At 71.5% G+C, this 15360-nt stretch overlaps 2 protein-coding genes across 2 annotated transcripts in view; one reads left to right on the top strand and one right to left on the bottom strand.

The window, feature by feature from the left end:
* The window catches only part of Crtc1 (CREB regulated transcription coactivator 1), a 32012-nt gene extending 23702 nt beyond the window's left edge, over window positions 1-8310 (top strand). The window contains 6 exon segments of the mRNA XM_070008567.1: window positions 577-665; window positions 667-877; window positions 2878-2982; window positions 3857-3943; window positions 4726-4906; window positions 5336-8310. Coding sequence (XP_069864668.1) covers window positions 577-665; window positions 667-877; window positions 2878-2982; window positions 3857-3943; window positions 4726-4906; window positions 5336-5547 — 885 coding nt within the window. The 3' untranslated portion in view covers window positions 5548-8310.
* Window positions 8311-8429: 119 nt separating this feature from the next.
* Window positions 8430-14770, bottom strand: Comp (cartilage oligomeric matrix protein). The gene is made up of 19 exons (XM_070008647.1): window positions 14560-14770; window positions 14014-14099; window positions 13813-13864; window positions 13275-13444; window positions 12598-12735; window positions 12435-12509; window positions 12188-12346; window positions 12002-12106; window positions 11815-11922; window positions 11515-11674; window positions 11206-11324; window positions 11044-11096; window positions 10775-10956; window positions 10380-10558; window positions 10224-10272; window positions 9677-9873; window positions 9312-9484; window positions 8802-8941; window positions 8430-8598 (listed from the first exon to the last, which is right to left on the bottom strand). The coding sequence occupies exons 1-19, from the start codon at window positions 14624-14626 to the stop codon at window positions 8552-8554; spliced, it is 2259 nt and encodes a 752-aa protein (XP_069864748.1). The 5' UTR covers window positions 14627-14770; the 3' UTR covers window positions 8430-8551.
* Window positions 14771-15360: the final 590 nt, after the last annotated feature.

Genomic DNA, 15360 nt, shown 5'->3' with positions numbered 1-15360 from the left:
GCTGGGCTGGCTTTGACACACAATCCTCAGATCTCACCTCCTGAGTAGCTGGGACTACAGGTGTGAGCCACCAGCTCCTCCATCAAGTTTTTGATTTTTTAAACATACCCAATTGCAGTTATTCCCCACGTACATACACACGCACACACACACACACACACACACGCACACGCACGCGCGCGCGCACATGCACACGTTCCCCTCCCCCTCTCCCTCTCCCTCTCCCCCTTCCTCCCTCCCCCTCCCTCTCTCTCCCCCTCCCTCTCTCTGTCTCCTTTCTCTCATTCCCTGGCCATAAATTTACCCAAACTTCCTTTGTCTTCTCTCTCTCCAGAAATGTCTGGAGCCTCTCCTCACCAAGTGGCCACCGTGTCACCTGCCCCCAGAGCTTTCCGGAGACGTTTGGGAGTGGGGTGGGGTGGGGTGAGCCCCGTACTGGGATTCCGGTGTGGCCGTCTTGTGTCTGCCCATAGTGGCCAGGAGGCCCGGGGCCCCGGCAGCGCCTCCTGGGTGCAGCCGGCGGGGCCCGCGGCCCTGGGTGAGGTCCCTGGTACCAACCTGCCCTGTCCTCCGCAGGCCGTGGCCATGGACGCCCTGTCTCTGGAGCAGCAGCTGCCTTACACCTTCTTCACGCAGGCCGGCCCCCAGCCGCCGCCCCCGCCGCCGCCCCCCCCCGCCCCCGCCGCCCGCTGCCCCGCAGCAGCCGCCGCCCCCGCAGGTGTCAGCTGGCCTCCCTGCAGGTGGACCCCTGATGCCCAGCGCTAGCCTGACGCGAGGCCCGCAGCTGCCCCCGCTGGCCGCCACTGCGCCGTCCCCCCTCCCTCAGTCCCCCCCAGACGCCTCGGGCCAGACTTCCATGGGGATGGACGTGGCCTCGGTACGCGGGGTTGGGGTCCCGCGGGGCCTGGCGAGGGGCAAGGGACGGGGGGGGGGGGTGTTTGTCCTGACGCTGCCCGGGCCGGGCACTGGGCAGGGATTACCACTTGGACACCAGCTAGGGGGCGTAGTGGCATGGAAGGGGAGGCTGCCGTAGGAGCCAGGCCCTGCTTGTCACGGGAGGGCAGCCATCGGGGACTCGCATCCCGGACACCGTGGGCTGCCTGCCGTGTACCCGGGGCCCCAGATGCCGGTTCTCCTGGGCAGCCTGCCCTCCATCCTCTGACCCAGAAGTCACCCTGACCTCCCTACTGCCATCCGATCGGGGACATGGCAGAGCCCACAGCAAGGCACCCGGCCGGGGCAGCAGCAGCCCCCCATCCTGCGGCACGGGTGGGCAGGCACACAGGCGTGGCGGTGGGGGTGGGCCGCTCCGTGCACCCGGTGTGCGCCGGTAGAGGTCTGCACACGGCGTGTGCCAGCACGTGGGCTGCAGGTCGGTCCCCACCAGCCCTGCAGTGATTGTGAGCACTGCGTGCTCACGTGTGTGTACTGTGCACGCGCGCATCGCCTGCGCAGGCTTGAGCGGCCCGAGTGTCTCAGGAGCCCGAGGGTCTGGGTGTCTGCCTCCAGCCTGCGGGGCTCCCCCGCCTCCCCTCCGTGCTCGTGGAGCTGGGACCTTTCCTGGCTCTGGCCAGGCCTTGAATCCCGCCCCCCACACCCCTCCAGCCGCCCGCCCTCCACACCCCTCCATCCACCTGCCCTCCACACCCCTCCATCCACCTGCCCCCCACACCCCTCCATCCACCTGCCCTCCACACCCCTCCATCCACCTGCCCCCCACACCCCTCCATCCACCTGCCCTCCACACCCCTCCATCCACCTGCCCCCCACACCCCTCCATCCACCTGCCCCCCACACCCCTCCATCCACCTGCCCTCCACACCCCTCCATCCACCTGCCCTCCACACCCCTCCAGCCACCCGCCCTCCACACCCCTCCACCCCAGCCGCCCGCCCTCCACACCCCTCCAGCCACCTGCCCTCCACACCCCTCCAGCCGCCGGCCCTCCACACCCCTCCAGCCGCCGGCCCTCCACACCCCTCCAGCCGCCGGCCCTCCACACCCCTCCAGCCGCCGGCCCCCCCAGCCGCCTGCCCTCCACACCCCCCCAGCCGCCGGCCCCCCCAGCCGCCGGCCCCCCCAGCCGCCGGCCCCCCCAGCCGCCTGCCCTCCACTCCAGCCGCCGGCCCCCCCAGCCGCCTGCCCTCCACACCCCTCCAGCCGCCGGCCCCCCCAGCCGCCTGCCCTCCACACACCCCCAGCCACCGGCCCCCCCAGCCACCTGCCCTCCACACCCCTCCAGCCACCTGCCCTCCACACCCCTCCAGCCACCTGCCCTCCACACCCCTCCAGCCGCCGGCCCCCCCAGCCGCCTGCCCTCCACACCCCTCTAGCCGCCGGCCCCCCCCAGCCACCTGCCCTCCACACCCCCCCAGCCGCCGGCCCCCCCAGCCACCTGACCCCCACCCCAGCCGCCTGACCCCCCAGCCACCTGACCCCCACCCCAGCCGCCTGACCCCCCAGCCACCTGCCCTCCACCCCAGCTGCCTGCCCCCCCAGCCACCTGACCCCCAGCCGCCTGACCCCCACCCCAGCCGCCTGACCCCCCAGCCACCTGACCCCCACCCCAGCCGCCTGACCCCCCAGCCACCTGCCCTCCACCCCAGCTGCCTGCCCCCCCAGCCACCTGACCCCCAGCCGCCTGACCCCCACCCCAGCCGCCTGACCCCCCAGCCGCCTGCCCTCCACCCCAGCTGCCTGACCCCCACCCCAGCCACCTGCCCCCCAGCCGCCTGACCCCCACCCCAGCCACCTGCCCCCCAGCCGCCTGACCCCCCAGCCACCTGCCCTCCACCCCAACTGCCTGCCCCTCAGCTCTGGGGATCCCAGGGCTCCCCGGATGCCCAGCCAGGCTGAGCCCTCCCCTCTGTTCCGCAGGCACCGGCTCTGCAGCAGTACCGCACGGGCGCCAGCTCCCCGGCCAACCAGTCGCCCACCTCACCGGTCTCCAACCCCGGCTTCTCCCCCGGGAGCTCCCCACAGGTGAGGCCCGTGGCACCTGCACACTCACCTGGCACCCCGCTGTGCCGTTCTGCCTGCAAGGGGAGCGTGTGTGTGTGTGCGTGTGTGCGCATGCGTGTGTGTGTGTGTGTGTGTGTGTGTGTGTGTGTGTGTGTGTGTGTGCGCGCCAGGTGCCCGCGCCCTCCCGCCTCGGCTTCTGCCCCACGGTGGCCTGTCCCGTCCCTGCCTTGGTAGCAGCCGCCCCCGTCCCTCAGTCCTGGAGCCAGCGTGGACGGGCCACGGGCTGCCTGCACCCCATGGACCCAGCCGGGGGGCGGTGCCAGGCCACTCTGGGGGACGGGTGGGGGAGGCTAAAAGAGCAGCCTCTCCCTGGGCCGCCATGCGTCTGTCTCCATTTGTCTGTCCATCTCTGCCACGGGGGTCTGTGGAGGGGCCAGGGGTGCTCTCAGGACTCAGCCTTACGACCCAGTCCCTCCCCCGCTCCCCTGCCCCCCTCCCACGTGCTGCTTCCCCTGTGGGTGTGGGGAGCCTGCCCGCCCACGTTCTCCCCTCGTGGCGGCCTGTCCCGCAGCCATCCCCAGACGACTGCTTGCTGGCGTTTGTAGGGAGCAGCCAGGCGGGCACCACTCTGTGGCCAAGTCCTGAGCACACTGAGATCTTTCTAGAAGTCCAGGTAGTAGCCAGGGGTAGGGAGGACATGCCCGTGCGGGCCACGGAGAGGGCAGCAGCCACGCCCGGCCTCCGCAAGGGGCCAGCCAGCTGTGCCCCATCACCAGACACCAGCAGGCTAGCCGTCCCGCCCCAGGTTGGGGCACAGTCAGGCGGCTGCCTCCCCACGTGGCATGGGGGCAGGGAGGGTCCTGGCCCCCCCCCCACAGCCCCTCTTCCTCGGCAGCACTCCTCGGGCCTGGCCGGCGTGTTTGGAGATGCGTACTACGAGCAGCAGATGGCCACCCGGCAGGCCAACGCACTGTCCCACCAGGTGAGTGAGCGCGCCCGGCTGCCCGCAGCCCTGCCCCTTCCTGTCTTTAGGCGGCCAGGGGAGGCCTTGGCTTTGGTACCTGCGGCAGATGGAGGGCAAGGCCTGGCACCAGGTAGCAGCCTCAGTGCAGGCTGCCATGCTCAGGGCTGGGAGGCTGGGAGGAGCTGCAGGGATGTGGAGTTGGTCACTCATTCGTCCTCCCATCCATCCACCCACCCACCTACCTGTCGGTCTATCCCACCCATCCTTCCATCATCCATCCATCCTACCATTCATCCATCCTCCCATCCATCCATTCTCCCATTAATCCCTCCACCCATCCATCCTCCCACCCACCCATCCTTCCATCATCCATCCATCCTCCCACCTACCCATCTATCTATCCCACCCCTCCATCCACCTACCCATCCTCCCATCCATTCATCGATCCATCCATCCATCGTCCTCTCATCCATCAATCCATCCGTCCTCCCACCCACCCACCCATCCTCCCATCCATCCACCCATCCATCCCTCCTCCCATCCATCTATCCATCCACCCACCCATTCTCCCATTCATCAATCTGTCCATCTTCCAGCCAGCCAGCCACCCACCTACCCACCCAGCTGTCCATCCATCTATTTTTCCATCCATCTTCCATCCATCCATTCTCCCATCCCTTCATCCCTCCATCCATCCACTGTGCCTTGAGAGCAGAGAGAGGTCCTGGATGGGGCACTCCCAAAGGGGAGGCGCCCCTCCCCCTACTCACCGCTGTCTTCCCCTCCACACCCCGCCCCAGCTTGAGCAGTTCAACATGATGGAGAGCGCACTGGGCTCCAGCGCCCTCTACAGCCCAGGCGCGGCGCTCAGCTACTCGCAAGCCACCATGATGGGCCTTACAGGCAGCCATGGGACCCTGCAGGACGCACCTCCACTGGGCTACGCCAGCCACGGCAGCATCCCCAACATCATCCTCACAGGTGAGCCCATGGGGGGAAGGACGGCCCCTGGGGAGGGGACACAGGCCACACTCCACGAAGGGCTCTAGCTTTTCCTTAGGAGCTAGGACAACAGATCAGGAACTACTGAGGGGACTCACCTCTGCCTGGCAGGCGCCCCTGGCTTTGCCAGGGTAGAGGGGTCCATGCTCAGGGCCCCGCAGCCTCAGGGTGGCCTGTACCCGGCCCTCCCTGGGTGCGGACAGCAGGTGAGCACTAGCCCCGGTGCAGACAAGCCAACCTGGCAGGAGCAGGGCGGGGACGGGGCCTCCCCTCCCCAGCTCACCTCCTCTGCCTGGCAAGAAGCACTGTGGCATTGGCATCAGTCACCGGGGGCTGGAGGCCCCTCCCTCTGGGGCCCGTGCAGCCCGGCATTGGCCACCCAGGGTAAGCCGTCTGTCTCATCCCCAGTGACCGGCGAGTCCCCCCCGAGCCTGTCTAAAGAACTGACTGGCTCCCTGGCTGGAGTCAGTGACGTCGGCTTCGATGCTGACAGCCAGTTCCCCCTGGACGAGCTGAAGATCGACCCCCTGACCCTGGACGGCCTGCACATGCTCAACGACCCGGACATGGTCCTGGCCGACCCGGCCACGGAGGACACCTTCCGGATGGACCGCCTGTGAGCGGCCGTGGCGCAGTGCTCCCCAACACGCGCCCCCAGCGGGGGGACGGCCACTCTCCGTCTGTCTGTCCCCGCCAAGGCTGAGCTTGTGATTTGAGCTTACAGCGCTGCCAGCGTCCCGCCGGCCCAGCCTGGCCATCCTCTCGCTGACGCTCACTGGCCTGCAGGGGCCAGGCCCCGATCGGTCCCCTCCGCCCCACTGCCAAGACTGGGCACGTGCGTGCTCGGGGGCTGGGCCTGCAGGGGCCGGGCCGGGTCTTCCTGACTGTTTCCGCTCTGTCTCCACGGAGCCTGGCACAGGACAGAGTGGACCCGCGGGGCGCCCACCCTGACACCCCTGGGGCCCAGGGAGGGCAGGCGGAGTGTCGGGGCGCGGGCCAGCCCGTTCCCGTGGCACCCTGCCCTCCACGATGCTGTTATTTGGGGCCCGCCCTGGCGGGCGTCTTTGCGTGGGGCTGCGTCCTGCGCCTCCCTCTCCGTTTCTATTTACATTTTCATTGTAGACACTAGCCGATCGTTTCTGGCCGCACGCCTGCGCGCATGTTTTATCACCCGCACCCCTCCGTCCCATCCTGACGCTGCCTGGAAACGAGGCTCACAAGCCCCAAGTCTGGCTCTGGGGTTTTGGCCCCCAGGTTCTTCCGGAAGAAGAGGGAGGGCGGCGGCAGGGCCGGCGCCTGGCCGGGATTGGCTGGAGGCCATGTGGGCCTTGGGGCCAGCCTGCGGGGCTGTGTGTAACCATTTCTGCTCTTCTTGAGGGACCCTGGGAAGCCAGGGTCCTGGGGCAGTGCACGGGGAAGGGATGTAGGGCATGGGGCCAGCCATTCCCTCCCATGGGAGGTGAAGTGAGGGGTTTTCCCTCCCTGGTTGGATCTTGACCTCGAGGCCCCTCCCACTTCCCCTGGTGTCACAGTGCCAGGCCAGCTCCTTCTGCCCTTCCTCCCCCTCCCCACCCCAAGCAGCCAGGTGGCCACGGTGGGCATCTCCCGGCCACCCCGGACACCTGCCACCACCCTGCTGTTTGGCCACTGGCCCGGGGCTCAGCCCACGCTTGTGCAGTGGGGGCTGGGCACAGAATGGGACATTTTTTTAGGGAAATCTACATGTGCAGAGGTGGTTCGAGTGCCATCAGACTCGTGTGTAGAACTTTTCCAAAAAAACAAAAACTGGCCTTAATAAGCTCACGCGCAACCTGCGTGGATGCGGTTCTCAAATCTGGCCTGGGGATCCTGCCAGGCCCTTCCTCCCCCCGCAGCTGGCACACGGGGACCCCATGAAGTGCTCCCAAAGGATGACCTGGAATTCCCAGACAGGCAGGGCCTTCTCAGCCCGGGGACCAGCAGTCCCACATCCTCCTTCTAGAAGCATCCATGCTCTTTGAGGCTAAGCAGCTCTCCTGACTCCGTGGCAGAGATGTTGTGGGCTCTGCGTCTGGCTTATAGATCTCTGTGAAATATTCCTGAATTGCCTGGACTTTTCTTTTTTCCAGAAGACAGTGGGTGGGATCCGGCCCTTTCCTTTAGGCAGGAGAAGCCCGCGGCTTGGGAGAGGCCACGTGGAAGTGCAAGCCACCTGTGTCCTCTGGCCTGCTGGGGTGGGGGCCACCCCTCTGCCAGACAGAAGCAAGACAGGCATCCTGGCCTCCGTTTACCCTCCAGGACACTAGGGGAGTGGTTGGCTTCTCCTGAGGCTTAAGGGCCAGGGTCAGCCCTGTGTCCTGGGAAGGCTCTGTGCTGGCAGCCTGCCCCAGCCCTCCGTCCCCGCCCCTTCACCCAGTGGGCTGTGCCAGCAGCTGTCTTCCAGGGCAGCTCCGGGCCCTGTCCCATGAGACAGTCAGGTGATGCTGGGGGCAGGGGAGAAGGGCAGCCGCCCGTGTCCGCCCTGCCTGCTCCCGAAGGGTCCCTAGCATCCTCCTCCGCACCTCACCCAGGCCTGCATTCTGAGTGTTGTGAATTTCCAAAGACAACCTCTAATCTGGTGTGGGAGACCTGGTGGCAGGAGTCGTGTGTTGTCCCCAGGCAGGGGCCCGTGGCCTGGGGAGGTGGCGCCTTGGTCCCCCGTGTCCCCGGGCCACGCTCCTACAGTGCTGCCCGGTCTGCTGGTGCCCCAGGATGCCCCCCTGGAGCAGAGACTTCCGCCCCGACTGTGGCACCATCCGCTGCTCACCCCTGGAGGCGGGAGGTGGGTGCCACGGGCGCGGGGGTGCGCTCAACAACACAGGGTCAACAGCGAGCCCCAGGTGACCTGTGCCTCAGTTTCCCCTGTCATTTCTTGGTCCCACAGGTCCCCTCCCAGCAGCTTGGGTAGGGCAGGGCCATGGGATGGTGCTGGCTGCTGGCTCTGCCCATGTCCCCCTTCCTGGGACCCAGGGACAGGTGGCTGAGTCTGGGGGAGCCCCACCTTGCAATGTGCTGGCATCTGGGGTCCCTCCATGCCCAGCCTGCCCCAGCCCAGCCTGCCACACGCCCCGGCCACGGAGGACCTGGGGCAGCGCCACGGCCTTGCATCCGGACACAGGCTCTGCTCTGTACCTGGGTGGCCCCCTGACAGATGCAAACGCACCCATCAGAGCCTGCCCGGCCTGTGCCCCCCGCGCCCGGCTCTACCCCAGCATGCACATGCCAGACCCGCGCGAGGCCCCTCCGTGGGTGCCGCGGCGGCGGGCAGGCGGGCGGGGGCTCGGCCGCACCCCAGCCTCCGGTGAGGGCTTGTCTTTGTACGTCTGCATCCTTTGTAATGAAATGTAATAAAAATGAAACGTTTTCGGCGCCGTCTCGTCCTTCCTGAGCCCCCACCCTGTCCCTGAGGGGGTCAGTCCGGAGCACCTGGGCCCCGCAGGCCGCGGGCCCCGCACCGCGCACGCACCACAGCCGACTCTGCCCCTCGCACACTTTATTGGCCTCTGCGCCCTTCCCCCGGCCCCCGGGCGGCCGCCCCGCGGCTGGCGCCGGCTCCCCGCCAGGCGTGGTGAGGCCTTCCCTCATCAGGGGCCGGCACAGGGGTCTCTAGGCCCGGCGCAGCCGCTGGGCCTCGTAGTCTTCCGGAATGGTGTCTGCGAGAGAGACGGAGGGAGGGAGGGAGGGAGGGAGGGAGGGAGGGAGGGAGGGAGGGAGGGAGGGAGGGAGGGGGAGAGAGAGACACAGGTGGGAGACGCTCAGGGCGCTGGGCGGCTCCACCCAGGCCCCGCCCAGCTGGGCGGCCACGCCCCTGTCTGGCCACGCCCCTGTCTGGCCACGCCCCCTCGTCCCCACTCACCATTGCAGCGGTACCGGAGGTTGGCCCAGATGATATTCTCCTGGGAGAAGCAGAAGACCCCGAGGCGGCCGCCCCGCATGGTGGTGTCCAGGACCACGTTGCTGTCCGCCACCAGCTCGGGGCCCTCATAGAACCGCACCCTGCCCCGTGGAGAGGGTCAGGCGGGGAGGCCTGCGCCCCGGACCGCCTGGCGGCCCGCACACCCACACACCCCCCACAGGCCGCAGCCGCACCCCCGCACCCCCCCCCCCACACACACACACCCCGCGGCGGCCTGCGCCCTGGACAGCGGCCCGCACCCCCGCACCCCCCCCCCCACACACACACCCCGCGGCGGCCTGCGCCCTGGACAGCGGCCCGCACACCCGCACACCCCCCCCCACACACACACCCCGCGGCGGCCTGCGCCCCGGAGCGCCCAGCGGTCCCCAACCCGCACACACACCCCCACCCCGCACCCCGCCCCGCGCCTCTCCGCCCAGCCCGCGGCGCCCGGCGGCCCCACCCCACCTGATGTAGCCCACTTGGGGCCGGTGCTGCAGGAACCAGCGGTAGGACGTCTTGTCCTTCCAGCCCACGTTGCGGGGGTCCTTCCACAGCAGGCGCACCTGGGACTCGGTGTCCCCCGTGTGCCACAGCGCGTTCCGCAGCTGCTCGCCGGGGCCCGTGGCGGACTTCACCGCCTGCAGCGCAGGGACAGGGGTCAGACACCCGCGGGGCGCACAGGACGGGCGGCGGGGGCCAAGGGAGGACCTGAGTCGACGGACAGGCTCGGGGGAGCGGGGTCACATCGAGGTCTTCAGGGCTCTAAGGAGGGGACGTGAGGGACTGGGACGGAGGGCGGCCGGGCGCGGGGCCGTGGGGAGCACCGGCACCTTGAGCTGGATGCCCGGCTCGGCCACCGCGCGGAAGGGGCTGGCCTGCCAGTACGTCTGCTCCATCTGCTTCCACATGACCACGTAGAAGCTGGAGCTGTCCTGGTAGCCGAAGATGAAGCCCGCGTAGTCGTCGTCCGTGGCGGTGTTCACGTGGAACGTGCCCTCGAAGTCCACGCCATTGAAGGCCGTGTAACCTGAGGAGGGGCGAGAGGGCTGTGATGGCCGGGCCGGGCCCAGCCTGAGCCCCAGGGGACCGCGACGCAGACCCCCCCACCCCCTCACCCCGTCCCACCAGCCCGCCACCGGCCCCGCTGGCCCCGCCCCCACCGGCCCCGCCCCTCCGCGGCGACCCACCCCCTGGACATGCCCCGCCCCTCGCATGCCTGCCAGGCCACGCCCGTCCCCGGCTTGCCCGGCCACGCCCCCAGCCCCTCCCCTCCAGTACCCCACCCACAGACAGGACCCCGAGGCCACGCCGTTGGCCACGCCCGCGAGCCCCGCAGGTGGCTCCCTCTAGGCCTGGCTGCGCCTCGCAGGGTCTCACCTACGGCCAGGCCCGGGTCGCTGTTCATGGTCTGCACGATCTCCATGCCCTGATACGGCCAAAGGAAAAAGAAGGTCTCGGACCCACCATGGAGCCCGGGCCCTGCGGGTGGGGGTCCTGGGCACCCCGACACCGCCGCCCTGCAGCCCTCCGCACCTGATTGAGCACCACCCAGTTGGGGTCAATCTGCGCGTCCCCCTCCGGGTCCAGCACGACCGTCTGGAAGGCCCGGAAGTCGGTGAGGGTGACCTCCGCGTTCTCCGGACACACGTCAATCTTGTCCACAACCTTGTCGGCGTCGAAGTCGTCCTGACACACGTCGCCCACGCCGTCCCCTGGGAGGAGGTGGGTGACAGGCCGCCCCCTGGTGACGGCCCCCGCCCGGACAGCCCGCTCTACTCCCCCCAGCACGGCGGCCGGCCCCGCCCCGCCCCCCGAAGGACCCCGCCCAGGGCCGCGCCCCGCCACCGAAGGCCCCGGCCCTGCCCCCCGACAGGCCCCGCCCCGCCCCCGACGGGCCCCGCCCCCGACAGGCCGTGCCCCTGCCATACCGTTTGAATCCTCTTGGCCCGGGTTGGGCACCAGGCGACAGTTGTCCCGACTGTCGGGGACTCCGTCGTTGTCATCGTCCTCGTCACATGCGTCGCCCTGGCCGTCGTGGTCTGAGTCCTGCTGGGCGCTGTTCGGCACCGAGGGACAATTGTCCCGGGAGTCCTGGTGCCCATCCCCGTCTCTGGAGTGGAGGAGGGGTCACCCACACGGTGAGCGCCGCTGGGGGACTGAGCGCCGCCGGCCGCCCGCCCCCGCGGCCCACTCTCACTGGTCTTGGTCGCTGTCACACGCGTCTCCCACGAAGTCGTGGTCCACGTCCCTCTGGAGGGGCAGGGGCAGGAACGGGGGTCAGCATGGCCTTGTGCGCGCCCCCCGGCGCCACAGCCCGCAGCTGGGACCCCGAGGCCCTGCTCCCGGGCCGGGCCCTCACCTGGTCCGGGTTGTCCTTCTGCGGACAGTTGTCACAGGCGTCCCCTACCCCGTCGCGGTCGCTGTCCTTCTGGTCTGCGTTGGGCACCCGGGGACAGTTGTCTGCTTCGTTTCGGATCCCTGCGGAGGAACAGACGGGCGCTAGGCCCCAGTCCAGCCAGGACGGCCGCGGGGCCGGAGCGTGGCTGCCCAGGGACCGGGGCGCGGCGCCCCGCCGCCAGCCTGGAAACCCCGGAACGCCCTGCGCCCCCCGGCCGGGCTCACGGCCCTGGAAACCCCGGAACGCCCTGCGCCCCCCGGCCGGGCTCACGGTCCCCGTCGATGTCGTCGTCGCAGGCGTCCCCCCGGCCGTCCCGGTCCGTGTCCTTCTGGTCGTCGTTCTTCTGGGCGCGGCAGTTGTCGCACGCGTCGCCCCACTTGTCGCTGTCCGAGTTGCGCTGGTCCGGGTTCCGCACCAGCGGGCAGTTGTCCTGGAAGCGGCGGCGCGAGTGAAACGGGGTTGGGGACGCGAACACCACTTCCGGACCGGCTCCTCCACGGCCCCGCCCCTCGCCAGGGCCCCGCCCAGACCACGCCCCTTCATCTCGCCTATGCCCCGCCCATGCCCCACCTGCTCATTGGGGACCCCATCCCCATCCGCATCCGGGTCACAGGCGTCTCCAACGCCATCGCGGTCCACGTCCTCCTGCCCCGAGTTGGGCACTGTCACGCAGTTGTCCTGGGGGTGGGCACAGAGGGTTGAGGGGCGTGGCCGCGCCCACGCCACGCCCACTTCCGGGCTCTCCGGCCCCGCCCACCTTCCGGCAGTGCCGCTCGGAGCAGCGCAGCTTCTCATCCGGGAAGCCGTCCAGGTCCGTGTCCCGGCCGCAGAGGAGCCCGTTGCCGGCCCAGCCGACGGCGCACTGCGGGGCGGGGGAGTCAGTGGGTGCCGGGCGTGGCCGACCCCCTAGGCCGCGGCGCCAGGCCCTGCGCCCCGCACTCACCACGCACGTCCTCGAGCCGTCGCGCTCCAGGACGCAGTCGGCCTTCTCGTGGCACGGGCTGGGCGAGCCGTCGGGGCAGGAGCGCTGCGAGCTCCGCTGGCAGCCCGAGGCCTGGTCGCCCACGAAGCCGGGCTGGCAGGGGCCGCACTGGAAGGAGCCCTGCGGGCCGGCGGAGGGGAGGGGTGGGGGGCGTCACCCAGGGCTGCCCGCGCCAGGCCCGCGCCCGGCCCGCGCCCGCGCCTCCTACCCGGGTGTTGATGCACACGGAGTTGGGGACGCAGTTGTGCTGCCCGGTCTCACACTCGTTAATGTCCGTGCAAACCTGGGGACAGGGGCCCCAGATGCCCACGGTCACTCTCGGCTTCCGCCCCCCCCCCCCCGCCTCCGTGCTGCGGGCCGGCGCCCCTCACCTGTTTGCTGGCCCTGGCGAAGGCCAGCCCCACGCCCTCGTGGGTGCGGCCGCTGTAGCCGGGCGGGCAGGCCTCGCAGCGGAACCCTGGGCTGGTGTTGACGCAGCGGACGCGGGGGAAGCAGGGGTGCGCGGTGCACTGGGGCGGGGGGCACGGAGGGTCAGAGGGCGCAGAGCTCCCCCGGGCTTGGAACACTACGGGCCGTCGGAGGGACCCGAAGCGGGCCGCCTCGGGGGGCGGAGGCCGTGGGCCCCGGGGTCACCCACGATTGCTGTGGGCGGGCAGGGACCGGGCCAGGCGGGCGTCCCCCGCGGAGGGAGGGAGCGGCCTGCGGGGGGAGCGTGGCAGGAGCTGGGCCAGCCGTCGAGGGCGTGGGCCCGCGGAGTGAGGAGCGTGGACCGGGACGCCCTGCGGCGCGGCGGGCGCTTGGGGCGGGCCACCCCCCGCGGGCAGCGCGGCGTGGGGCCGGGCGTCAGCAGCCGCCGAGGGCGGCGCGGGTGGAGGCGGGGCGGGCCGGGGCGGACGCCCCCGGGCGCCTTCCGGGCCTGCGCCCCCAGCTGGGACAGGGTCGTGGGGGGGAGAGTCCCCAGCGGAGGACGGGGTGGTCGGGGCGGAGGGAGGGTGTTGGGGAGGCGGCGGGGGCAGCGTCAGGTCGAGGAAGAGGGGGCCCCGCGCACCTCATTAACGTCGGTGCAGTGCGAGCCGTTGCCGGTGAAGCCCGCGGGGCAGGGCCCGCAGCGCGCGCCGCTCGCGGTCTCGGTGCAGGCCACGCCGGGGAAGCAGGAGCCGGGCGCGCACAGCGGGAGCGGCCGCACGCTCAGGCCCGGCGTGCGCGCGGGCTGCATCCCTGCGCGGGGCGGGGCGGAGCCGTCAGAGCCCGCGGGGCGGGGCCTGGAGCGGGCACGGCCTATCCTGATCGTCCTGGGGCGGGACTAACGCGGCCACACCCCCTCCTGAGGGCGGGGCTGTCTAGAACCAACCCCACACGGGGGACTCGCGTTTTGTGGGCGGGGCTTTTTGGTCACGCCCCGTGGGCGGGGCGACTCCTCCCTGCCGTGGGGAGGGTACCGCGCCGTTCAGCCTCGCCCCGCCGCGTGTCCCCTAGCGTGTCCCTCGGTCTCCCCTTTGCCCTCGGGCTGAGCCTCCTCTCCCCCTGCCCTCGCTCTCCGTTCTGTCCGCGCCTTCCCCGCGCCCCGTCCAGGCGCCGCCGCTCACCGCACGCGTCGCATTCCATCACCGTGTTCTTCAGGAACGTGATCTCCTTGACCTGCGCGACCGGAGAGGTCAGGGGTCAGAGGTCCCTGCTCGACCCCCACCCCGGCGCAGCCCTCGCGCCCCTCCCCTGGGGCCGCGGGGCCCGGAGTCCGCACGCGGCCCGCCCCGCACCCGCTGCGCTCTCAGCCCCGCGCCCCGCACCTGCTGCCGCAGCAGCTCCCGAACGTCCCGCAGCGCCTCGTTGGTCTCCTGCAGCTGCCGCAGCATCTGCGGGGCCAGGTCTCCGCCTGCGTCGACAGGGGGCGCTGGTGGGGCGCCGGGGACCCCGAGCCCGCCCGACCCCCAGAGGGGTTCCCCAGCCCCCCCTCCTCCCAGAGGGGACCCCAGCCCCCCCTCCTCCCAGAGGGGACCCCAGCCCCCCTCCTCCCAGAGGGGACCCCAGCCCCCCCTCCTCCCAGACGGGTTCCCCAGCCCCCCCTCCTCCCAGACGGGTTCCCCAGTCCCCCCTCCTCCCAGAGGGGACCCCAGCCCCCCCTCCTCCCAGAGGGGACCCCAGCCCCCCTCCTCCCAGAGGGGACCCCAGCCCCCCTCCTCCCAGACGGGTTCCCCAGCCCCCCCTCCTCCCAGACGGGTTCCCCAGCCCCCCCTCCTCCCAGAGGGGACCCCAGCCCCCCCTCCTCCCAGACGGGTTCCCCAGCCCCCCCTCCTCCCAGAGGGGACCCCAGCCCCCGTCCGCCCCGCGCTCACCGAGCGGGACCTGGCCCTGGCCGGCGGCGCCCAGGGCAGTGAGGAGCAGCAGCAGCGCGCGGGCCATGGTGGCGCGGGGCCGGTCTTGGCGGCGGGCGCCTCGGGGCGCGGGGCCGGTCTTGGCGGCGGGCGCCTCGGGGCGCGGGGCCGGTCTTGGCGGCGGGCGGCTCTGGGGCGCGGGGCCGGTCGGGGCGCGGGGCGGCCGGGGGCGGCTCTGGGGCGCGGGGCGGCTCTGGGGCGCGGGGCGGTCGGGGCGCGGGGCCGGTCGGGGCGCGGGGCGGTCGGGGCCGGTCGGGGCGCGGGGCGGTCGGGGCCGGTCGGGGCGCGGGGCGGTCGGGGCCGGTCGGGGCGCGGGGCGGTCGGGGCGCGGGGCCGGTCGGGGGCGGTCGGGGCGCGGGCCGGCGGGCGGCTCTGGGCCGCCTCAGCCCCGGCGCCTATTTAAGCCCGGCCGCCCCGCCCGCCACCGGCGCCGCCGCTGGGTAAACACCGCCCGCTCCGTCCAAGGGCGCGGCCCCAGCTCGCCCAGCCGGGACCCCGCGGGGAAACTGAGTCCTGGGGCCTCTGAAGACAGTGACCCCACCCGGCCTGGGGTGCGGGCGGCGTGGTCTGGATGTGGGGGCTCCCGGGCCCCGCCCACCTGCCTGCCCGCCCCACTGCCCCGTCCCCCTTCCCCGCCCCCCGCCCCACTGCCCCGTCCCCCCTCCCCGCCCCCCCTGCCCCACTGCCCCGTCCCCCCTCCCCGCCCCTGCCCCACTGCCCCGTCCCCCTTCCCCGCCCCCCGCCCCACTGCCCCGTCCCCCC

Source organism: Dipodomys merriami, unplaced genomic scaffold (assembly GCF_024711535.1).
Source record: "Dipodomys merriami isolate MVZ:Mamm:240054 unplaced genomic scaffold, mDipMer1.0.p SCAF_70, whole genome shotgun sequence".
Taxonomy (NCBI): domain Eukaryota; kingdom Metazoa; phylum Chordata; class Mammalia; order Rodentia; family Heteromyidae; genus Dipodomys; species Dipodomys merriami.
This window is presented reverse-complemented; position numbering and strand designations above follow the sequence as displayed.

Bases quoted from the DNA above. Each gene is read 5' to 3' on its own strand.
- Comp (XM_070008647.1), bottom strand. From the start codon at position 14,626: ATGGCCCGCGCGCTGCTGCTGCTCCTCACTGCCCTGGGCGCCGCCGGC. The intron at 12,347-12,434 runs GTAGGAGGCGCG...GCCGGCCCGCAG, and splicing joins CCGTGTGCATCAACACCCGG to GGCTCCTTCCAGTGCGGCCC. The intron at 11,923-12,001 runs GTGGGCGGGGCC...GCCCACCCCCAG, and splicing joins CCGAGCGGCACTGCCGGAAG to GACAACTGCGTGACAGTGCC.